The following is a 25355-nucleotide window of genomic DNA, read 5'->3' as shown; positions in this document are numbered from 1 at the left end:
GTGTGTGTGTGTGTGTGTGTGTGTGTGTGTGTGTGTGTGTGTGTGTGTGTGTGTGTGTGTGTGTGTGTGTCCGCCCGCCCGCGTGCATTAGCCTGACCTGCCGCTGGATAGTGAGCAGCAGAGGTGGGAGAGGTGGGGCTATGGCTTCATCGTTATCAGGAAATGATCGTATAGGGCGTACACACAGAGCCGTTTGGCCCCCAGAGCATTCCGTCCGCAGATCTATCCACCTTGGGACCCGTTATCGTTTTAGGGGTCCGTTTCCGCCGTTCCGGTAAGGCCTTGTGTGAACGAACGGCTATACGAAAGAGAAAAGTAGCGGATACAACCCGTTTCGTTCCCGTGTAAACGGCACCTCACACTCATTACAGTCTGGGCCGGGAGGGTAAAGTGGAGAGGGTCAATGAGTCTTACTTCATCTGAGTTTGTGTGTGTGTGTGTGTGTGTGTGTGTGTGCTCTCTTTGTCCCCCAGGCAAGTGTCAGACCTGGTGCTGATTGATCCCATCCCAGAGGACGTTTTTGAGGACAACCAATGGAAAGAGTACTGGTGAGTTTATAGCTGGGGCATAAGGAGGGGAGAACTATTGAAAAAAAAAAAGGGTGCAAGAGCAGAGGATATAAAAAGAGAAGATGGAGAGATGTTATAGAAGCATAACTAGGGAGGGATATGGAAAAGAACATTGAGAAAAGAGGAGTGTGAAAAAAGAGCAGCCAGGACGATAAGGAGCTCTGAAGGGCAGAGAGGAGCAGATAAAAAGCGAGAAGCAGGGAAGAAGAAAAAAAGGAAAAGTATCAAGAAAGAGGATTAGGATGAGGCAGGGAACATTTCACAAGTGAAGCTCCAGACTGTTCTCTTATTGGTCGGGAGAAGAGTTGATTATCTTTGCAGGGTAGGGCTCATTAGCATGATTAATTGGAGGCCAAAGATCCTCATTAGCTGATCAGTCTTTTAGCAGGAAACAGATGAGCGGGGGTGGTGATGGTGGTCTGCCCTGAGTGACAGGAAGTGTAATAACACTGCTTTAATCCTCCAGGCGAGATATACATGTCAAGTGGTAGTCATTGTCTCACCATATAGCTCATTAAGCATGAAATATCATGAGGGGGTCGGGTTGTTCTAAGGAGGAGCAATGTGTCAATTATGCAACAAGGAAAGCATGTCATGATGTGTAATCCTTAAAAGGTGTTTCACTGCTGTAGAGGCTGTAATTAATCAGATATCATTTAGTAAACCATGCTTTTAGATGTTGATGACAGCCTAGCAGCGACGGCTACATAATAAGCAAATCTCGAGTGATCTCAAGTGTTTTTATTTTTTATTTGCAAATCAAAAGCTTTTGTGCTCAGTGTCACTTGAAATTAATTTGTTTTCTGTCAAGAATTACAAACACAATTTTGCACTGAAAGAAATAAGGGAAAACCCAGTCACGCAATAAATAAAAATTATTCCTCCCAATTAAATATAACAAACAACAAATATATAATTTTGTCCATTGAATTACATTACAGGCAGTTTGTTGCTCCTCACATGTGACTTTGGCCTCATTGCTGTAAGTCCTGCGCCTGTATGTAAACAGCACAATAATGGATAGAAGTAGGGCAAACTCAAACATGTTTTATGTGCAGTATAACTCAGGTGTAATGCCAATAATCAGAAAAACTAAAATGTTAAAATATTTTATAAATGTCTCGCACAATTACCAAAGAGGATTTATTTAAATTGATCTACTACTCTCTGTCGTACCTTAACAAAATAATTGTGTTAAAAAATACATTCCTTTTTTTATTTGCATTTAAAAAAAATGCTTGGTTCACAAAACAGAACGATATACAGTTAAAAATGTAATACATTTAATAACTAAATAATCAAAAAATCTAAAAGAGAAAACAATATTTATAAGATATAGCTAAAAATATTATGGATTTAACATAATACTCATACATTAATTATCACAAAGATATGAACCTGATTTCTTTTTCTCAGTCATTTTTGCCATTCCATTTACTTCCTGACATCACTATGATACACTCTATTGGCTATCGCTCCAACACATTATATCTTATATGTTAAGGGGCGGGACATTTATGTCACATCTCTATGCGGTTGACCAATCACAACAGTGCCGGCCAGCTAACCAATCAGAGCAGTCTGGGTTCTGATTTCAGACGGAGGGTGAAAAGAGGTGCTGCAGCACAGGCAGGATGAGAAAAATGAAGAGCTTTTTGAACATAAAAAGCATGAAGACAAAATGATTTGGTGCATCCGCATTTCTTTCCACCAATATTAGCTCCCATCTTATATAAGCATGAGTCGAGCCAGATAAGAAATGTATCCCTTTTTTAAAATGGCCTAATTTGTACGTGACTCAAAGTGGAGCAGCTGCATTTATCAGGGGGTATGTGTCAAATTATCCTCCGATTAATAGGTATTCATTTCACTGCGTACATGACAGTGCAGCCACAATCCAATTATTCTGTGGAGAGGCAATGGAGAAATTAAATGAGCCATAGACTTACATTTACTTTACTAAAACATAATTTTATCATCTGTGTCTCATTTCCATGGTGGAGTAAATAGAAACCTTAATCGCACATACAGTGTTAAGAATAGAGATTCAGCACCAAACTACACATCCTAGCATTTTTCAACTTGCTTTCCTCCCTTATTTTCCTCTTTTTTTGTTCAGCATGGTTGCATTTAGGTGCGTATTTCTATCTCTGAGATACAGGTTATTAGCTGTTGGAGGTCTTACAGTATTTGGCATTTGAGATAAAGTATGTCAGAAGGGAGCAGGGCTGCACCTGAGCAGGAATTACGGGGTGACCGTATCAGCTTTGCACTGGTGCCCGAGGATTTACACATCAAAGCCCCGCTCATAATTAGTTCTGTTACATCTTACAAAACAAATCACCACCATCTCCTGAGAGTAGTATTTCTGCGTGATTGTGCTCGGCACGTGTGTAGGCGTGTGCACTGAGAAGTCAGCGCTCTTATTGGGGATTTCCCACTGCAGACGTCGCAGCATGTGTCTTATTTCCTTCTGGGCACAGATAATGCCCCCTGATAAAAAATCAAGCTGTGGGTCCAGCATCTGAGATTAGGAAAAGCCCCTCTTCTGGACAAATTGCATTCTGGGTGATAGCCATTGGTTGGAATTACTCGGTGCTGCTAGTCTTGTAAGTGTTGCATTGCACAACTCCTTATGTAAAGAATCCTTGCTTTTTAAAGGGTATATTGTCCTATTACGCTTTTTGTGGTTTTCCCTTTCCTGTAGTTGTATAGGTTTGTGTGCATATAAATGGTCTGCAAAGGCTGAAATCCCAAAGCTCCCTCCAGAGCGAGTTTCTCTCCCACACACCTGCCTGAAACGCCTCCATTCTAGTCTTGTGCTTACTTTAGTAACACTCACGCTCCTATTGGCTAGCGCTCTACGACCAATCACAACAGAGCTGGCCAGCTAACCAATCAGAGCAGACTGGGCTCTGGTTTCAGACAGAGGGTGAAAGGAGGTGCTGCAGCACAGGAAGTAAGAGAAAAATAAAGAACTTTTTCAACATTAAGCATGTGAACAAGTAGGCACAAATATTAATATGAATCTGAAAATGAGCATAATATGTCCTCTTTTAAACCTTTTTGTTTTTGAAATTGTTATTGTCTACTGGGGTAATAAAGTTGACCTTAGCAGGAGCTTATGTCTTATGAGAGAGGAAGCTCTGTTTCTAAGGGTTCTCTGTGGTCAGCTCACCGTGCTTATGTTGCTTCTAATCAATCTGGAGGTACATTTTATAACTTTGCGCCTGTTTGTGCTTTATTACAGTTTGAAAACCTTTTCAGCCTTGCGGCTTGCAGAGCCACAGTTAAAAACACAAACATCTTATCGCGTCTGTAATCTCTTTGAAGAAGATTGAACTTATTGTCATTACGTAGTACAGGTACTATGTAACGAAACGGTTTCTCTGCATTTGACCCATCCTGTGTTAGGAGCAGTGGGCTGCCATTATGTATGGCGCCCGGGGAGCAGTGTAGGGAATGGTGCCTTGCTCAGGGATACCTCGGTAGCACTTGGTCTTTCCGAGACTTGAACTGGTGACCTTCCAGTTGCCAAGCCAAGTCCCTATCGACTTTGAGTTTCTTTGTTTCTCTTTTGGGTCGTTTTGCATCTTATTGTCGATATTTTGTGTCTCTTTATGGTTATATTCTTACTTGCTTCAGTCAATTTGTTGTTCCTCTTTCTGACATTAAACAGAGGACACATTACCTGATGGGCCAATGAATGTGTCCATGTTTACACATTTCTGGATTTTATTTTCACAATGAAACAAGGCTCTGCGGACTCCCGATCACCATCACTGGGGAGAAATTCCAGCTGGAATTAGATGCAATCAAAAGGTGATAATAAACACAAGTAAAAGAATGGAAATGATTTCATCTTTAGTATAAAATGAGGAACACAGCTGTGTCAACACACTCAAGCCTGTGTGTGTCTCCTCTCTTTCTGCAGCCGTGTGTTAGTATGGAGTATAACACTAATTTACCCCATGGGGAATATATTTGCTCAGAGATCAGAAACAGTGGGGAACTCTCTCGTCTAATGGGAAGGTCCTGTCCAATTTAATGAATGCTGATTGATTGGCAAACTCTGTTTTAATGTCCTGTTCCTGTGTTTCCTGCAACGCAGTCCTCACAGGGGCACCACTTGAAAGTCTCCATCTCTCAACTCTACATCTTACTTCTTCTAAGTGTGATTTTACTTTAGTTATACTTGAATAATTTGAATTTGATGCTCATACACAAACCAATCAATACGCTCAACAAACCCAGTCTCACAATAGTCACAAAATGTAATCTTTTGATTTGTTTACCCAGACACACATTTTCCCTTATTTTTCGTGTCACAGAGAACGATTTTAAAAACAATGCATTTCATTTAGAAGTATCTTTCATGCCTGTAACACAGATTTTTGTCAGGGCGAGAGGCGGGTCTTTGGAGATCGCAAGCTGTGTGGTTTATCAACTTTTGTCTTACTCAATATCAAGCCACAACTATTCATGTGTTTACTTCTTTATTTCAATGGAATTATGTTGGTATTTTTTCAGTCAGTGCAGATGAGAGTCGAGGCTCAGAATTCTTATTCAAATAGTTTTTTTACCTTCTAAGGTTATTCCTTTTTAACCTTTTTTTAATCCGTATCCTTCTGTACTTTACAAGGCCTTTTTAGACTGCCATTTCTGTCTGTAGGCTACTCGGCGATAATTGAAGAGTTTTCATGTCACTCAGCAAGGCCACACGGTCGTGATCAGATAAGCAACATACTGTACGTATTGTTTTAAACAAACTCCAGACCCCCACAGCTGGCTGTAAATAGACTTGTTCTGGAGCCTGCTCAGTGACAGCCAGCGTCTGACTGCCGCTGCTGCATCTGCTCTGATTTATACACAGACAGGGTTTAGTTCCTTGTCTCCTCTCTTCACTTCCTTTCCTCTTATTTTTTCACTCCTTTTCTCCCCTTCACCTCCCTTTTCCTTTCTTCCTGAATTCCCCACCTTGTCCCTCCTCTCCAACTCTTTCCTCTGCGCTCTCTCCTCTCCTCTTTCTTTCTTCCTTTCTCCTCCTTTCCCTTCTCTTAATCAATTCTCCTCTTCTCTTCTCTTCTCACCTTTCCTCTCCTCTCTTCATTTCCACATCCACTTATTTTTCTTCCCTCCTCTGTCTTCCTTTATCCTCCCGTCATCAATTTTCCTCTCCTCCTCTCCTCCTCTCCCCTCTCCCCTCTCCTTTCCTCTCTTCCTTTGCCCATCCTCTTTTTTTTTCTTCCCTCCTCTGTCTTCCTTTGTCCTCCCTTCATCAAGTGTCCTCTTCTCGTACCTCCTCTCCTTTCCTCAAATCTTCTCCTCTCTCCCATCCTTTTCTTCTTTAATTTCACCCCCTCTCCTATTCTTGTCACATAGCTAAGACTTTTCATAACTCTGACGCTACAGTAGTTAATTTAACACCGTTGTGGCATTATATAATGTCTTAGCATTTGCTCTCTCTCTCTTGCCTTATCTCCCTCTTTTCTCCCTTCATTGGTAAACAGCAGCCAGTGATGACATATCTAGTCCCCTCCCAGAGCCCATTCGCTGCGTTCAATAACCCACTGGAGCACGGCCCCGCTCTAAGCCCTTCCAGGAATCCTCGGCTGAGATTGGCAGCAATCACCGGGCCGCGGGGCGATGTGTGGAGGGAGGGAGGATGGAGGGAAAGAAGTAGAAATGGAGACATAGAAATTAAGGAAAAAAGTTACATTACATTTAGCTGACGTCTTTTTTAATCCAAAGCAACGTACAGAATCAGAATCAATGCTTTATTACCAAGTAGGTGTACACATACGAGAAAGTAGCTTTGGCATAAATGGTGCATACAAAGACACAGAAAAATACAAGAAAAATATTTAGCAAAATTGTACTTTTAAAAAAACTATTTGAAAACTATAAAATATGACAAATACTATATTTAAAGTAGAGAGCTTAAAAAGAGGTTGTGTAGAGCACAAGCTATGTATTTACTTGTATTTAAAATAACGTTTCTGTACCAAACTATATACGATATATATATACACAGTAAACACTGTATAGGTTCCCCACAGAAGGCTCCAGCAGTGTGTGATTAATTATGCTTCACAGTGTGCTTCTGTAATGGCTTCCAGTACGTGGGCCTCCCCCTCAGTCCTCTCCTGACTCAGCTGTCCCCCCCCGCCACCCTCTTCCAGAGACTCCCAGATGAGGCAGGAATGCCAATTAATTGTAATTAGAACCACTGTAAGCGTAACTATTGCTGTTATGCTCCACTAATGAATCAAGGCTGCTGCGCTCCCTGTGTGTTTACCCCAGTGTAATCTATCCCATTGATGCAGCAGGGAGGCTGAGTGCAGTGGATTCTGGGAAGAGCCCCACGCCAGCTGTAGTGCGAGAGTGACACCTTGTGCTCATCCTAGGTTTTACAGCTGAGAGCTGGGGGTTTATATTTCAGTTGCTGGGGTTTGGGCCATTTTCTATCACCCAAAGTTGTAATTATACATACAGTATAATTAAGTTAAGTCAAATAGCTCATGAATTTCCACATCTTAGATAGATTAGAATCATTAGATGAGGTGTTCTGCAATCCAAATGGTGAATGATTTAATGAGAACAAAGTGGCAATTAAGACTGATTATCAGGTTAGCTACAGTGGGGCAAAAAAGTATTTAGTCAGCCACCAATTGTGCAAGTTCTCCCACTTAAAAAGATGAGAGAGGCCTGTAATTTTCATCCTAGGTATACCTCAACTATGAGAGACAAAATGAGAAAAAAAAATCCAGAAAATCACATTGTCTGATTTTTAAAGAATTTATTTGCAAATTATGATGGAAAATAAGTATTTGGTCACCTACAAACAAATAAGATTTCTGGCTCTCATAGACCTGTAACTTCTTCTTTAAGAGCCTCCTCTGTCCTCCACTTGTTAACTGTATTAATGGCACCTGTTTGAACTCCTTATCAGTATAAAAGACACCTGTCCACAACCTCAAACAGTCACACTCCAAACTCCACTATGGCCAAGACCAAAGAGCTGTCAAAGGACACCAGAAACAAAATTGTAGACCTGCACCAGGCTGGGAAGACTGAATCTGCAATAGGTAAGCAGCTTGGTGTGAAGAAATCAACTGTGGGAGCAATTATTAGAAAATGGAAGACATACAAGACCACTGATAATCTCCCTCGATCTGGGGCTCCACGCAAGATCTCACCCCTTGGGGCCAACATGATCACAAGAACGGTGAGCAAAAATCCCAGAACCACACGGAGGGACCTAGTCAATGACCTGCAGAGAGCTGGGACCAAAGTAACAAAGGCTACCATCAGTAACACACTACGCCACCAGGGACTCAAATCCTGCAGTGCCAGACGTGTCCCCCTGCTTAAGCCAGTACATGTCCAGGCCCGTCTGAAGTTTGCTAGAGATTATTTAGATGATCCAGAAGAGGATTGGGAGAATGTCATATGGTCAGATGAAACCAAAATATAACTTTTTGGTAAGAACTCAACTAGACGTGTTTGGAGGAGAAAGAATGTTGAGTTGCATCCAAAGAACACCATACCTACTGTGAAACATGGGGGTGGAAACATCATGCTTTGGGGCTGTTTTTCTGCAAAGGGACCAGGACGACTGATCCGTGTAAAGGAAAGAATGAATGGGGCCATGTATCGTGAGATTTTGAGTGACAACCTCCCTCCATCAGCAAGGGCATTGAAGATGAAACGTGGCTGGGTCTTTCAGCATGACAATGATCCCAAACACACCGCCCGGGCAACGAAGGAGTGGCTTCGTAAGAAGCTTTTCAAGGTCCTGGAGTGGCTTAACCAGTCTCCAGATCTCAACCCCATAGAAAATCTTTGGAGGGAGTTGAAAGTCCGTGTTGCCCAGCGACAGCCCCAAAACATCACTGCTCTAGAGGAGATCTGCATGGAGGAATGGGTCAAAATACCAGCAACCGTGTGTGAAAACCTTGTGAAGACTTACAGAAAACGTTTGACCTCTGTCATTGCCAACAAAGGTTATATAACAAAGTATTGAGATGAACTTTTGTTATTGACCAAATACTTATTTTCCACCATAATTTGCAAATAAATTCTTTAAAAATCAGACAATGTGATTTTCTGGATTTTTTTTTTTCTTCTCATTTTGTCTCTCATAGTTGAGGTATACCTAGGTTGAAAATTACAGGCCTCTCTCATCTTTTTAAGTGGGAGAACTTGCACAATTGCTGGCTGACTAAATACTTTTTTGCCCCACTGTATATAGCCACGGAAATATGATGTGCAATAATTAGAATGAGGACATGTTAAGCTCATTTTCAGGTTCATATTTATATCTTTTGTCTCTACAGTGACATTTCTCCATGCTTCAATGTTCAAAAAGCTCTTTATTTTTCTCATACTGCCTGTGCTGCAGCACCTCTTTTCACCCTCTGTCTGAAACCAAAGACCAGTCTGCTCTGATTGGTCAGCTGGCCGGCTCTGTTGTTATTGGTAAACTGCTTAGATATGTCCCGCCCCTCAGCTTATCACGTACAATGTGTTGGAGTGCTAGCCAATAGAAGCACAAGTGTTACATAGTGATGTCACTCTGTGCCAAAAGTAAACAAAGGAGTCCATTGGTGGCGTTTCGCGCAGGGGAGGAGTGTGTGGGAAAGAAACTCCCTCTGGAGGGAACATAACATGTTATATTACCTTATATTATTACTTTACGTTATATTACACTGGGATTTTAGCCTTTTGCAGACCATTTACATGCACAATAATATAACACCACAGGAAAGGGAAAACCAAAAGAACACAATAGGACCTCTTTAAAACAGATTGTGTGAAATATGAAAATGGAATGCACCATATTTAAGGTTGTTTAAAAAGCTGTATCAACTGTCCTTAAGCATCTGCAGTATAAAAGCAGAACTAGCATATTGTATAGTAAACAGAATGAACCAGAATGCATGAACTGTATCAAGAGAGCTCAGTGTATGCTTTTGCTTCCCCTACACTGAAAGAGATTATGTTCTGCCCCTTGAAGGCATAACATATGATACAAGTTTAATAATCCCTTTGAGGAAACTGGAGGGAGTAGAAAAAGCAAACCTAAAAATAAAAACGGTCTGTTAAGTAGTTATAATATACAAACAAGTGCAAGTGACACATGGTTTAAAGAGTGATGCATTGTTCACTTCCTTGTTCAGTCTGCTGCTAATTGTTTAGTGTCCAATTAGCGTCTACAGTATGAACATCTTGTTTTAAACGTAGCCAGGTTTCCAGATTGCATTTTGCCTTCTGCCTTGGAAAGTTATCCTACACACAATCATAGCTCTCTTAAACATGATTGGCAATGCATATGGAGTAAGAGCTTGTACTGTACAGTATGTGAACAGTGTGGTACCTATGGTGTTGTGCATGCTACTGCACAACATGATCCTTCATGCAGTAACTGTGGTATGAGTGATACTGTAGCTTTATGGCTTATGTTAATTGGTTGTCGATTTCATGAAGTCCAGATGGAAATGCTCCTCTGTTGCAATACTGATGTTCAAAAGTAATTACCGGTACATGTAAATGTTAAGAAGAACAACAAATGAAGAATCTATATAAGTCAAACTCTTGTCATAGTTGTCTGCCAATAATGACACTGCAAACAGCAGGTTTCTACATTTCTATGTTGGAAAAGGCCCAATAGAGTCATAACCTCATATCCAGACTAGCATCTGTTCTGCTAGCTCCTTCAAAGCCATCTCTCATTGAGCATTAATGTCATTTATGCCTGAAGAAATATAGCCTGGTCCTGTTGTTTCTAAAACAAATCAGCTCCACTAAAGTGCTTGCTGTAAACCTTGAAACCTTTGTGTCTGAACCACAGGGAAACAATCATTGCTTCGCTAGTTAGAAGATTTTAATTTCAAGAGTAGGAACCGTTGGATGTGGATAATCAAACTTAATACAACATTAAAACAGGAGCTGTTGCAACACGCAGTCGATAATACTTCCACATTCAAACATTGCAATTATCAGTAGACCATAGTCTCATTTGACAATGGAAAGTGATTCAACATACACAATCATTATTACTTTAATAGCATATATATTAAACAGGCAACTACTTTAACAAAACAAATGATGTGAGCCACACAACATGCTGATGAATGGCTCTTTTTCAAAGTTACTTCTTAAGAATTGATAGTTCCTGTTTCACTGAAGACATAACACATTCAAGGCCGAGAACTATTTCCTGTGTAGTCCTTTATGTAAATCTATAATGCAGATTACTAGGAAACTATACACTAGCACCAAACTGACACAATAATTACCATGTATAATATAATCACTAATATAAAGTACTCCAAGCATTCTCTCCATACACTGACTGTGCCTAAGGGTACTGTTGTGGGTAATTTAACTACAATAAGGATTTTGGCGGTGATAGAATTATTCCAAATATGTCCAAATTGTCCTTCCTGTAAGACCGTTAGAGACCTCATCATGAACCCTGGATGAGGGCACGTCCACATGCCCTCTAATAGGGTCCAATTCTTTGCTGTTTTAAAAAAAAAGTTCCTTCAGTGTAATAGTTAGTTGAGCCTCATGTAATAGTCCGTGTTTAAATGTTCTCTGTTCATTGTAATAGTTGGCAGAAGCTCGTGTAATAGTTGGTGTTTTGTGTGTGAGCAGGCTCTCAGGTAACAGAGGCCCTGCATATGAAATTAGATGGTAATGAGGAAGAGGAGGAGGAGGGGGGAGCCTTATCACTACAGGGCCAAATTCCGACAGTGAATTGCGCAGTTGTAACAAAAGTAACAGAGCGTCCATTCAGCCTGCACTAATCCAGATGGGAAAGTCAAACAGCAGAAAGTCCACGGCACAAACTCATTTCATCACTTTATTAATTTAGATATTGCCTCCTCGCTCCTGTGGGGAAGAAAAAAAAAAAGAGCCCCTCTGAAATGACCAACATCGGTGAGGCGTTTTGCTCTACATGGTTCCCCCACTTCGTCTCCTCCCGTTATCTGTTTAATTCATCCCGCCAATCTTGGCTGTCTTTACCCACTAAATTTCCCTTTGACACGCATGCCTTGCTTCGCATAATCCTCACTCCGGGGCAGAATTAAAAATGGAAAAAAGAGGAGGGAATAGGACAGGTGGCTGGAGAATCCTTGAAATAATGTTCAATGCCAGACCCAGGGATGATTTGACCAGATTCGAAACCAGGGGGCTGATAGGGAAAGAGGTTTTTCTTTTCTTCTACCTTTTTATTTTTGGAATCAAGGGGTAGGAAAAGAGGTGACAGTTGGAAAATGTGCAGAGACTGAGAAGTCCCTTAAGAGCCGGGTCGTAGAGTCAGGACTAAATTGTGGTGCCAGAGTGACTTCGGGGGGAAAGTGTGGCAGGGAAGATGAAAATGTCAAAATGTCATTCTCCAGAGGTCTGATTTGAAAAGTTTTCTCTGTCTGCTGAAGACTGAAAATGAGAACAGCCAAGTTATTTCTTTCCCTCGTTCTGCATCTATTTATTATTGACACGTGGGGACTGAATGTGTTATCTTCTCACTTCTGTGTGTAGCAGTGGAACAACCATTGCTGTGTATCAGATTATCTGACCATTCACCGCTGACATGCTTTTGTCGGAGCAGACTCTGATACTTAGAGTTGCAGTTCCTTAGGTCACATGTTACATCAATAACAGGTTCAATGGTTAATTTTTCTAACTGAAATATACATGGTTATGATGTTTGATATGAGGGAAATGGTCATGGTGAAGAAGCGCTGAAGTCTGCCTGTTATTGAATCAAGTACAGTGCCCTACTCGCTTGTGCTGTGACATGAGATTTTAGATTCATTTCACAGATCTTAGTCCCAGTTCATTCATTTCTATTTACATACATACACACATGGACATATCTTCACCCTGGAAACATTCCACACAATTCCACATCCCTCCCCCTTAAAATCGGAAGCTTTAAGCCCTGTCAAGACCTCCAATACTGCAATAGCTGACACTTTGAATATACAATTATTAATTTTCTTAATTACTTCCCCTTTTTTTTAAACAAGTATTGCTTTTTCACTCACCCCCCTAAATACACAATCATACACATAGACATGCTTGCCATATCTAACAGATTCCTCCTTAAACACTGGGTATTGAGCACTGCTTTATGTGACAGTTACTGCAGGAAGCTATTATTAGACATATAATGCTTTCTTAATATGCTATTATCTTATTATTCTAATACTTTTCTAGTGGAATTCTTTTGCCTTTATTTAATATCAGACAGTGTAGAAATTGGGGAGAGGAAGAAGACTTATATGACACGCAACAAAGGTTCCAAACCCAATTTGAAATGATAGGGCATGCACTGTAAGCTTGCTAAGCTAACAAGGCAAATAAAGTCAACATTTCGAAAAATACGGAATTCTGGAATCTTTGTATATCCCTAGGTATTTTTCCCCTTTTTAGGAGACTCTCCACTAGCCTATATTGTTGAGGCGCATAACCACATTTCCTGCCTGTATATACACTGCCACGATCAAATGTACGCCAACAATATTGATATTTTATCATCATAGTCATTTCTCAGGTATTACTATTGTTCTTACAATTGTTAGAGAAATATAGACCGGCTTGAGTTTAAAAACAGGATACATGTATTTATTATCCTTGCAAGAATGAAAGTAGTCATCACACACAGAGCATTTGGTACAACTAGTTCCTGAACAGTGTCCTTCACATGCTGATATTCAAGAGAGGGAGTTACACAGTCACAAGATGGAAGAATATGCTTGTCATATGTCTATCTCCATAGAGGCTGAATCATCATGTTAATCACATAGCTGTCATATGCCTAACACAGTCCTGATGCTCTTCTAGGTAATCAGACATCCTGTCATGTACACAGCTACAGTTGGGATACCTTTGTTATCATGTGTACTCTGATATTGGAAGAGTACATTCAGTATTTCCCCAACAACAATATACTTTATAATATGATATATTCTAGAGTGATAGTCCACAGGGGCACAGAGCTGTGTGTGGACCAGATCAGCAGGAAGACGAGGAGAGTGTTCCCGGGGGGGCGGCTGATCTGCAGTGTGTTGGCTGCGTTCAGGGGCAGGCTGCGCGGTGCGGCCATGGCGGCAGCCGGCGCACGCCTCTATTGATTGGGCTTCACAGGCTGAGACCAGCCAATTCAGAGCACCAGTGAGCCGAGACCGATTGGGCCTCCTGAGTTACAAAATCCCACAGCTCTTCTTCTCTCATCTGCCAAAAAAAAAGAATATTTCTCATTCCCCAGGCAAATGTTTTCGAGAGAAACTTTGAGGTTCTTGGTTGGAAAAGGCTGGAGGAATTGTCTTTGAAAGTTTGCTTGAGTCACTGTTGCTGTGATCACAAAATTACACTTGTTGATGGAGGGACATTTTCAACTTTATGTTGCTGAGAATCAAAAATCTTACATTTGGAGATTCAAGCACAAAGAGTATTGGCAAACCTACAGTCTGAAAGAGAATTACAATAACTACTTTTTCTAACAATAATGAATTAATTCCAAATATAACGACGTGAGGATCCAAACTAATGTGTTACATTCTAAGCACCAACATTTACATTTATGATCTTGTATTGCTCCGTATTGGACTAAGAAAGAAATGAAGAAAAGGACACAATTAAACATTTGAAATCAATGGAAAAGTAGAAAGATCAAAATGCCCTTTATTTCAATACAAACACTTTATTGTTGATACAGAAACTCACATACCTTTTTATTGAAGTAACCTCCTGTGTGAAACCCTTACAACTTTGGTATTGGGATGGATTCTGGTTGGCAGTTGGATCAGTGGATCAGTTTTCCTACTGTCCTCAAACGGCTCTGAAATACGGTTGTGGTGCAGGTCCTGCAATTAATTTGAGTCATAGAAATAAAGTAATATTTCCTAATGACGAAGGCCCTTTTCTCTGGTATTCATGGTTTCATTCAAAAACTGCAATTATAAAAATATATTTTGTATTAACCATTGATTAAATGATTTGTGAAATTTTTAAAAGGCTTCTCTGGTGCTGATGCACCTCTGAAGTCTCCATCCCATTATAGCTTCTTTTAACACGTTTTTTGGTTTCAAACTATATTCATCTTCCCTCCTAGAGATTGCAGTTGTCAGTGAAATAGCTCTGAATTACTCATGTATTGTAACTCCATGTCTACTAGATGTTTAAACAAGCTAAAACACCTCTAAAGCGCTATACATTGTTTTTCTGTTGCCTCAAGTGGCCCAAATCCATGAATAAAGCCTTAAAAATCATTATGTTCAAACTGTTACACTTCAGTTTTTCTCCTGCTAAAGTTTTGTATTGTGAATGTGTGCGTTTGTTCAGGTGGGGTAAGCTGGTGCCCTCTCTCCAGGTCCGGCAGTTCTCAGCAGCTACAGGGCTGAGCCGCCTGCTGATTATTCTGGGGGTGATGGAACCGGCGGTTACCGGAGAGAACGTCTCAGAGGAGGTCATCCAGCGGCAGGTCAGGCTAATGCACACACACACACACACACACACACACACACACACACACACACACACACACACACACACACACACACACGCACACACACAGGCACACACACAGGCACACACACAGGCACACAGGCACACAGGCACACACACACACACACGGGCACACACACACACACACACACACACGGGCACACACACACACACACGGGCACACACACACGGGCACACACACACACGGGCACACACACACACACACGGGCACACACACACGGGCACACACACACGGGCACACACACACGGACACACACACGGACACGGACACACACACACACACACACGGACACACACGGACACACACACACACACACACACACACACGGACACACCCGGACACACACACACACACCCGGACACACACACACACACACGGACACACACGGACACACACGGGCACACACACACACACACACACACACACACACACGGACACACACGGACACACACGGACACACACGGACACACACGGACACACACACACACACACACGGGCACACACGGGCACACACACACACACGGGCACACACACACACACACACACACACACACACACACGGGCACACACACACACGGGCACACACACACGGGCACACACACACGGGCACACACGGACACGGACACACACACACACGGACACACACGGACACACACACACACACACACGGACACACACGGACACACACACACACACACACACACACACACACACACACACACACACACACACACACAGACACACACGGACACACACGGACACACACGGGCACACACACACACACACACACACACGGACACACACGGACACACACGGACACACACGGACACACACACACACACACACACACACACACACACACACACACACAGACACACACACACACACACACACACACACACACACACACACACACACACACACACCCACGGGCACACACACACACACACACACACACGGACACGCACACACACGGGCACGCACACACACACGGGCACACTCAAAGAATGTTTATAAACTTTGAAGACAATACTTTGGTTTCGTCCCTCTGCTCAGATACTTTACTAAGAATATGAAGGCAAACATTTAGATTTTTCCTTCTAGATGAAGGCTAAATGGACTCCTACAATCTTTCCGATCCCACCACAGGATGGTGCTAGTGTTAGAACAATCCAGTGTCCTCCTCAGCAGAGATCCGGGTGCATGATGATTGCAGAGGCATTTGTCTCCGGGAATCTGGCATGATATGACGCTACACGTCATTTTCAAATAAATGAAAATTGATCCCGGTCCCTCTAGCTGACATGACGCTGCAGTGGCTCTGTATCTTCTGGAGCCTGGTGTGATGTAAACTCCGTTCTTGACATTTCACACAGCGTGTGAGGAAGAGTATTTTAATAAAAACTATACATTCACTCAGATCTGCTGTAAAGCTGTTTTAAAGACACAGTGCTGACGTCTGCCTGTCAGGAAGACCTCTAGTCGTTTTTGACTTGCTATGGAAAATATCTCAGGCAGAAAGGAGTAGTAATAGATTCTGGTGATGAACAACAACCGATATCTTTGGTAACATGGAATAATGCTCTGTGGGGAGTGAAACATTATTACAGCAGGGGTAAACTGGGTATACATGATGCACATAGATAAGAAGAGATTATTGCAGGAAATCTCATTTAGTAGCTTTTTATTGCATTCAACCATACTGTCCTACTTCAAATCCTTTTTTTTTATTGTTTGGAGAACTTGTGACACCTCTAACATCTGTTCAGCGTTTCCTTGTAGCTGAAGCTCTGTACGATGCTCAGGAAGAATGCGAGCACACGTTAAGATGCCTTGTTCTCCGCTTCCCGCCACCCACCATTTCGATGGCAGTAGTGATGAGGGACCCATTTCAGCTTTTCAAGTATTACAGTTGTTGCCAGGGAGATAAGGACGCCATTGTGTGCAAATCCTCCAAGGACAGAGGAAGGTTTAGTAGACAGGCTAGTGAAGGTTATAACACACCCACAAGCCGGACTCAATAGAGCATGCAGTCCATTTCTCAAGGGCGTGTTCTGTAACCACTGCCTAACTGATCTGGAGAGGAATTGTTTGCTTCCATGTTAACAGCACCAAGATATGTCCGGTCTCATCACATGCAGGTAGAGATAGATGCAGGTAAAGGGGATTTTCGCTGATTTGGGCATTTCCTGAGGTCTACAATGTTGAATCATTATTCTGTCTGGAGCAAGACACAGACTGCAGTGTTTAGGCTTTCATGTCTTTTCAAAAAACATCTTGGGACATGCAAATTACGTTCAACAAAAAAGTAACATCATCTTTTTGCATTGATTCAGTCAGTACGTACGCTGATGCGCTCACACACTCACGGACATACACAACCACTCGGAGGCGCCACATGTATAGGCTATCAACAACAGCCTGCCCTGGCCTCAGACCACCACAGCCTGACAACGGCACAGAGAACTAAGAAGAGGATTACACCTGTTTCCTTGATGTTTGTCTCTGGGGAATGGGCCGGTAGGCCTACATAGACCGCTTGCTATAATATAGCTTTTGATCTTGGCGTCAGGGGTCTCAATAGCGCCATAGAGTCCCCTATCGGTTGGGGCCCTTGGGGGAACTGTTGGACCACCGCCAGGCACTGCTCCAGCCTCTCCTCCTGGCTGGCTGGAGAAGAAGGTTGCACAGCCACGGCCGCAGATACAGCTTCACTTGTGGAGCTAGATGGCAATGATGGTGGTGAGGCAGGTGAGCTATCGTTAGCCTCCGGCTGCGGCTGCACGTCAAAATTGCTAACGTTAGCGCTCGATTTCGAGGACGATGCATGACAAAGAAAACGGTCTAATTTTGTCAGTTTAGCTGTTACATCTCTCTCTTTTGAGCGCTGCTCTTGTGCTTTGGTTTGCTGTACATTATAAATGCAAGTTATTACATTTTTTATAATGCTACCGAACTTGCTGCTGCTAGCTACAGTACACTACAGGTTGATTAAACAGTTTGCTCGTCACGCAAGGTATCACATGACATGAAAGGGAGCAAGGTCATTGGACAGACAAATTACAAATTAATTTAGGTTGCTTGGTTACTTTGAAGACTGCGTGAACCGGTCAATGCCATTGGGGCCCCTTGCCGGCTCTGGGCCCCGGTGCGTTGCACCGGCTGCACCATCGATAGTTACGCCACTGGTTAGACGGCTCCACCTGTGCTTATAGAAGGGTTACTACAATATGATACCTTTTTTTTTTTTTATATATACATGATATGTTAGGGCTGTTCTGAATGAGGTAAAGCTGTTTGTATTCATGTATCATTTTGTAGACATATCCCACGACTTGGATAGCGCAGTATTTCACCGGATTCACTGCAAATAGTTTATTGCATCTCAACTTGAAACAATGTGAAGTTTGTCAATGAATGCTTAGTCTTGGAATTGTGAAGAATTATGCAGACTTTTTTTCAAGTATTACTATTGATTTGGCTTCATACGTCATATTTTCTCAACACTGCTGCACAATGTTCTAACTTCTTACTTTGTTATATATACTAAAAAAGGTACTGTATTTTATAAACTGCTTATGTACTGTATATGTAGACACAAACTCAACTAAACTATACAGCTTTCTCAGAATACAAAGACACAACTGTTTAAATATCATCTTTGTCTGGTTTTTGATTTCTTTTAAGGGAACCTTGGGTAGAAAGTGATCAAATGTGATGCAAAAAAATAAAATGGTACTCGGAGAGCGCAGACCTCCACCAATTTCATATTTTTTCTTGTAGTGTTAAAGAAAGGGATACATATGTTGTGAGGTAAGTTAACCTGCTTAGAAATATAACACTTCTGGAAATATTTGCCTGATATTCCAGAATTCTTTATATAACCGAATTATGTAGTATAAAGTTTGTCATAGTGCTGTTTTTGTTAAATGTATGAGAGCATGAAATGGTTCATTTGTGTATAATGTGTTTGACACATGTATAAAGTTCCAATGTGTATTACGTAGCTTTTTAGTTTTCTCTCTCAAAGAAATAGAAAAAAAGTGTTTTGACTAGTTTATTTTCTTTCTCTCTGTCTTATAGAAATACCTACTGAGCAACCCTGCCCACCAGAGCAGTGCTGTGGATGAGCATTACTTTTTAAATGAAAGTGCAGCTCAAGTCAGGTACACTAACAGTCTTTGTCATTACTTTCCGAACAGCTTTGCAATTTGCATATTTAATGTGGAAGTGAAAACAAACCATGACATTTAAATGTTTTGTTTGTTGTTTTCAAAAGGGACATCACCAAGTTTAAGCCCCTCTCCAGCAGGACAGCAGTGAGTGTGATCACTGGGGATTCTTTTGACCAGGAAATACCAGAACATCTGAACCAGGTGAGAGAACTCACCTCTCTTCTACTGGACAATACTGTAGTAACGCTCAGGTAAAATCCATAATAAATCTTTTTTTTTTCCTGCACCAGATGGTAGCCAGGCTTCAAAAAAAGTTTCTGGAGGAGTCTTACCCATCAGCCAATCACATTCACATAAAAGGAGCAGACCGGCGAATGATCTACAAGAAGCCATCTGCCATCAGCCAGCACCTGAGGAAGCTAGTCCACCAACGACAAGCCAAACAGCAGAGCGAGTGACCCGTGGCCAACATGTAACAATCCCCTCCGACACACACAGGGTAGTATTCTAGCTGCCAGCTCATAGTCCTATTTTGAACCCGGTTGTGTTGAGTACACCAAAGTTTTTTGATAGAAATGTATAGTAGTGGTCCCCAGCACATAGAAACTGCTGGATGCTAACTTGCATATGTTGGGCAATTTGCGCAATAAGCATAAGTTGCGTGGACAATACTTTAAAAATGGCTTGGAAAATGTTGGAGTGGTTTTGGGGGTTATGAGGATGCCCAGTCCATTTCTGACTTTTTCAGGATAAGAAATGGCCAATATTTGTACTCTGTGGGCGGATTTTTATACATTTTTTGTCGATTTGTAAGATTTAGGGGACTATGGATCCTTGGAATTGGAAAGATTGCCTATTTATTCCAAAAATAATTGTCCACAGTAGATTTAATAATTTTCATCTTGTGCTGTCTATCTCCAATGGTTGCAACACTACTCATGGTAGTCAGACTTAGCCCACCAAGAGTACAAACATTGCCACTTTCTGGTTAAAACTGCAATTTTTGATCGTGCAAATGTCAGAAAGGGATTCAGAAACCTCAATAACCCTCTTATGCTAATTGTTAACATTGCCCAACCAATAAAAGTTAGCATCCGGCAGTTTTTTTATGTACCCAAAGTATACATTTCTATCATAAAACTTTGAGGTACTCAACCTTTCCGGGTTCACTATGCAGGCAACTAGACTATAACCATTGAATATGTTTTAAATATTCAATAAAATATTTTTTACCTTCAGCAATCTGTAGAGACTGTGTACTTGTTAGGTTCATCAAGAGGTCCACGTATCTTTTTGTGCTGCTCTGCTTCATTAGAATTGAGAATAACTGGAGGGTTTTTCAGCGTGATGAAATATTTGCTGTCTTAGATTCAGAAAATCTTATCCTTCAAGTTGTTATTTCAGCCTCTTTACCCGATTGGCCTGAGACAAAAATTAATACATTACCCCTTATCAATGTAAAGGCCACACACGTCAATGCTCACCCTGATACTTTTTTATCTATTTCATTTGGCCTTAATATTCTGCCTTGTTATAGCCTTAGGGGAAGATGAATTGAGTTCCTCTCTCTGTGTCATTTGTTACTTATTGAGTTACATCACAACCAGATATGGACCTCTATCTTTGGAGTTGATTAATTTTTTTAATTTTCGAGCAGATGAGTCTGGCCTGCAAAGAACACACTTAGACTTTTTATACAGTGATGGAATGGAGCAGGGAGAACAACTTTTATTTTACCTGCACCTTATTCAAGATGAGCTTGTCTGTCGTCACAGCTGGCAGTTACTTAACAAACTTTGAGAGTAACATAAAAAATCAAGCAGTCATCACAAAAATATACCGGAAGCAAAACATATTACGTAACATCTTCATACGGTCTGATTATTGTTTTGTATACATTTTCTTAAATCTAAAGATGTCTGCACAGACACAGACATATATTTTAAGATAGTTTGTGCAAACGGATGCCTAAAATGAAATGTTTTTCGATGTAGCATGTCCTCAGAATTTTGAGACAAACAATCTTTGGAAATATTGTGATATTTTTCTTTTTCTTTGTACACAACTAATAGACTGAAATTCTATTAAATCCTTAAGTTTTCAAAGCCCTGAGTAAATAAAAGTGTGTTCCTGTGGATGTACATTATGAATAATTATCACTGACATTTTGTAAAATAAATGAAGTTACTCATATATGTGTTGCCCCATACTTCAACACAGTCATTAAGTTATGGCAAAAATCAATGTACACATTGACCTGTAGTCCAGCAAATACTTTGCCTACAAAAATAAATGTTTAGATACTCTAGTTTTCACATTTGCAAGTAAAGAAAGACCAGACAACAGCAGTTTATCCTGAGGATTTAAGTTTAATTATGACACCACATCAAAATAAAAATTTCCAACAGATCTGGAATTTAATTCCATCCATATACATGCATAGCAACAACGTTTTAAGAAACATTTTCTCCCATAATCAGGACATTGGAATGATCATTTTTACATCAGTATCCCCACTGACCTCCCGCCCATCTTGTTCGTCAGCAATAAATTCTTGTACAACTTCTTTTTTTTCCCTTTGGGGTTTACAAATAATTATATGCACAGTCCCCATTTCATAATACTGCTTTTCAGTAATGTTCCCTCATTTACAAAGTATTGCATTGAGAGCAAATTTCCAAAAGGGAGACCAAAGTGTATCATCAAACAGAAATACGAGTACTATACAAGAATGCTGCCAATCTCATGAAAACATCCACATCTGAGTTGAAGAAAAGAGACAGGGACAAACAGCCACATATGTATGCAAAGCCATGTGTATATGCCAAAATGTGAGATGCAGGGTTGTGCCTGGTTATCACCCCCAAATGGTGATTTCTTTTTTTTAAGGCAAACAAGTCATTAGTAGCAATCTGCAATTGACATTTTGAGCATATACAGAAACTGGAACAGCAAATAAGAATACACAAGTGCCTCAGTAGCTATTTTTGTGTCTAAAATGCATCTCATTTTTGTATTGTCTATTTGTTTCATTGAGCCTACACTACAGTGTAAACAATATGTGTGCTACACAAGAATGACTATACAATAACATTACAAACAACTCTGATATAAATTTCCTTTTGAATTTAAATTAAGATCACTACTTCTATTAATACTGATTGTAAAATAAATTAATGTGAAAGTGGCACCAATATTATTCTTGATTCATTTTTCTTTTCTTTTTCTTTTTTAACCAATGGTTTTTGCATTATCAAGTCTTAAAACAATGAAAGAAGAAGCTTCTCTTGATTGTCCACAAGCAGCGTATAGCACTGCGTGATGCACTATTCCAGACACAACAGTGTACCAAAACATAGGAGAAAAAAGGGGGTCAAAGTTTGGAAGGGAATAGGGCTGGGGGAAGAAGAAGAAGAACGTGTCTTATTCTTCTCAACTTATTTGACATGCTCTGCAGCATGTGATGAACAGTAGAACTTCTTGTGGGTAATAAAGTTTGACAGGTTGTTGAACTGGATATCACAGAGGCGGCAGTACTTGCCACTTCCAGGGCCGTTCACACCTTTGTTGGTTGTGGGCGGCGCCTCCTCGCTTGGAGACTTGGAGGAAGGCGACATGTTCTCGTTGGAGTCGCCCTGGTTCTCGGTGGCCCACGTGGGTGAAGGGTTGGGGGGCTGGCCGTCTGGCAGATTCTCCTGCTGTGGAGGAGCCGTGCCTGAACGCTCCTCGTTCTTGTGCCCCCCGTTGACGATGACCATGCCTCGGTTTTTGGGCAGTAGGGGTAGGGGTTCCTTGCCGGGGTGGGGGCAACCGTTAGCAGCAGGCGGCTGGGCCTGCTCTCTGGTTGTTCCTGTCTCCCCTCCTCCCGTGCCTCCTCCCCCATTAACGCTCTGCTCCTGTTCGCTGGCCTCTCCCTGCATCGCTGGTCCGCCGGTCACATAATCAGTTGACTTTATCCCGAAATACGGCGACAATTGTTCGGGACCTTTCATCTTCTTTATTGCTCCGGGATAGAGGCAGTGGGACAGAAACATATTCTTGCTCTCGTCTTTTGATGGGATGAGCTGGGGCTCAGCAAAAGTTTTGGCTCCTGGTGCGGGCCCCAAGTGAGGGGGCAACATGCCTCCATTCTGCAACAACACCTTCCCATTGCCATTCTTCTCACATTTTCCCGGGCTCTTATCGTAGACTTCATCTGGGTTGTTGTTGGCTTCAATCTTCACATCGGGGAACATGGTCGGCTCCAGGCTGCCAGTCTCGTTCTGGTGTTGAGTAGCGGCGGCGGTGGCAGTAGCAGCAGCAGCAGCAGCGGCGGCGGCTGTTGCTGGGCAAAAGTTCTGTTTGTGCGCCAGGTAGTTCTCCACTTTGTTAAAACTTATCTTGCACACTGCACATTCGTGATAGTCCAACAATCTTTTAGGGGAGCTACATGTCTTGTCAGAGGCTGGCGAACACTTTTTGCTGAGATCGATGGGAGTGTCCAGCTCCTGTTGCTCCCCTGTATTGCATTTGGGAGCCATGATAGGTTTAGTGACAGTCAGAGAGGCTTCCAGGTGTTTGGGTACCATACCAGGGAAGATGTCACAGCGCGGGTGGAAGCGATCTGCTAGGCTCTCTACTGCTTCCTGGGATGTACAAGGGTTCATTGGAGGAACCCCGAGAAAACCTGGCTGACCCATGGGCCTCTGGTGCTCCTGGTCAGGAAGACACATCTCGTACATCTTCCTGCGCTTACGGGCCCTGATGGTTCTCTGCATGGAGGGGACCTTGTTGTTGGACATGCGTTTCATGGGTGGGTCATGACGGGTGGCACAGTAGTACTGCTTGTGGACCATGAAGGTCTCGTGGCGGCTGAAGGTGATATTGCAGGCCTCACAGACCGTCTTGTTTGGGTCATTGTCACTTTCCACCAGACCAGTAGTGGGGCTTTTTCCCTCCAAGGGCTGGCCATTGAGCCTCTCTTCAGCCCCTGTTGGGGTAGAGACCTTCTTCACCTGTCCAGCTAGATCCTTTTCTGGCCCTTTAGCCCCAGCATTGATCATGTCCAACACATTGGAGGTCAGACAGGCGGACTGCATGAGGTGGTTGTCGGCGTCCGTAGGGTGGCAGCCGGTCAACATGTTAACAGAACTGTGCCCACTGTTGGGGCTCACCGCCTCTGGAACCTTGTCTGAGAGGGCGGAGAAGTCGGGGGACTTCGTCATGTGTTGCCAGCGGCTGTTACAGTAGTGCTTTTTGTGGACCAAATAGTTGTCTAGGTTGCTGAAGGTGATATTGCATTCGAAACAGGTGGCCCCCTTGGGCATAAGAGGACTGTAGATGACAGGGGGGTAGTTGTTCCCTCCGTGGCGCAGCCTCCGGTGAACTAGCTCTGACATTTTAGCAAGAATCTCAGAAGCCTGTGGGACTACTGAAATGTCTTGGGAGAAAGCAAACTGAGACAAGAAGGGGCCCATGGGAAATGTAGGCATGTTATGCTGCACAGGGGAGGAGGCCAGTCGGGGGCTGGAGGGCTCAGACTTGATCCTAGTGTAAGAAAAACTGGCTTTGCTGCCTGGGTGAGCCTCTCCCTTCTGAAGGGACAGCATGGGCTTCTTCTCCGCCTTGTCAGCCTCTCCGTCTGTGCTGGTCTCCTTGTTGAGGGCCCCTTTGGGACTTCCCAGCAGAGCATCCTTCCTGTTGGCCAGCTCAGCGCGGGCCTGCTGCTTCTGCTGCTGGAGGCTTTCCTCGGGCCCCCTGGGGGAATGCTCGGTGCCGTCGCCTTCCCTGTGAAGTTTGCTACCGTGCCCATGTAAGTCCTGATGCTGTAAGAGTTCCCTGTGGCTCTGGAAGCTGATATGGCAGTGATTGCATCTGAAGGCCGCCTGTGACAGGTGAGACATGATGTGATGCTGGAATGTAATAAGAGAATCTGCCGTGTAGTTACAGATTGTGCATTTCAAGCTGGTGCCAGGAGGGAGGCTCTCTTCCATTTTGACACCTGTGAAGGAGATAAAAGGGAGAAATGCTCAGAATCTCGCCTCCCACTTCTCCTTTAGAGTTAACTCTAGACACCATCAAACGCTCATG

At 42.4% G+C, this 25355-nt stretch overlaps 2 protein-coding genes across 4 annotated transcripts in view; one reads left to right on the top strand and one right to left on the bottom strand.

The window, feature by feature from the left end:
* The window catches only part of LOC307013633 (uncharacterized protein), a 47887-nt gene extending 26408 nt beyond the window's left edge, over positions 1–21479 (top strand). For both annotated transcript variants that reach the window (XM_079641090.1, XM_079641091.1), the window contains exons 7-11: positions 474–548; positions 14928–15066; positions 19195–19277; positions 19391–19487; positions 19577–21479. In XM_079641090.1, coding sequence (XP_079497216.1) covers positions 474–548; positions 14928–15066; positions 19195–19277; positions 19391–19487; positions 19577–19744 — 562 coding nt within the window. In that variant the 3' untranslated portion in view covers positions 19745–21479. The remainder of the gene's footprint in view (positions 1–473; positions 549–14927; positions 15067–19194; positions 19278–19390; positions 19488–19576) is intronic.
* The window catches only part of zfpm2a (zinc finger protein, FOG family member 2a), a 127004-nt gene continuing 122931 nt past the window's right edge, over positions 21283–25355 (bottom strand). For both annotated transcript variants that reach the window (XM_079641089.1, XM_079641088.1), the window contains exon 8: positions 21283–25266. In XM_079641089.1, coding sequence (XP_079497215.1) covers positions 22724–25266 — 2543 coding nt within the window. In that variant the 3' untranslated portion in view covers positions 21283–22723. The remainder of the gene's footprint in view (positions 25267–25355) is intronic.

The sequence above is a fragment of the Notothenia rossii genome, assembly GCF_949606895.1.
Source record: "Notothenia rossii genome assembly, chromosome: 7".
NCBI classification, from domain to species: domain Eukaryota; kingdom Metazoa; phylum Chordata; class Actinopteri; order Perciformes; family Nototheniidae; genus Notothenia; species Notothenia rossii.
Note: the sequence above shows the minus strand (reverse complement) of the source record. Positions and strands in the feature narration are given on the sequence as shown.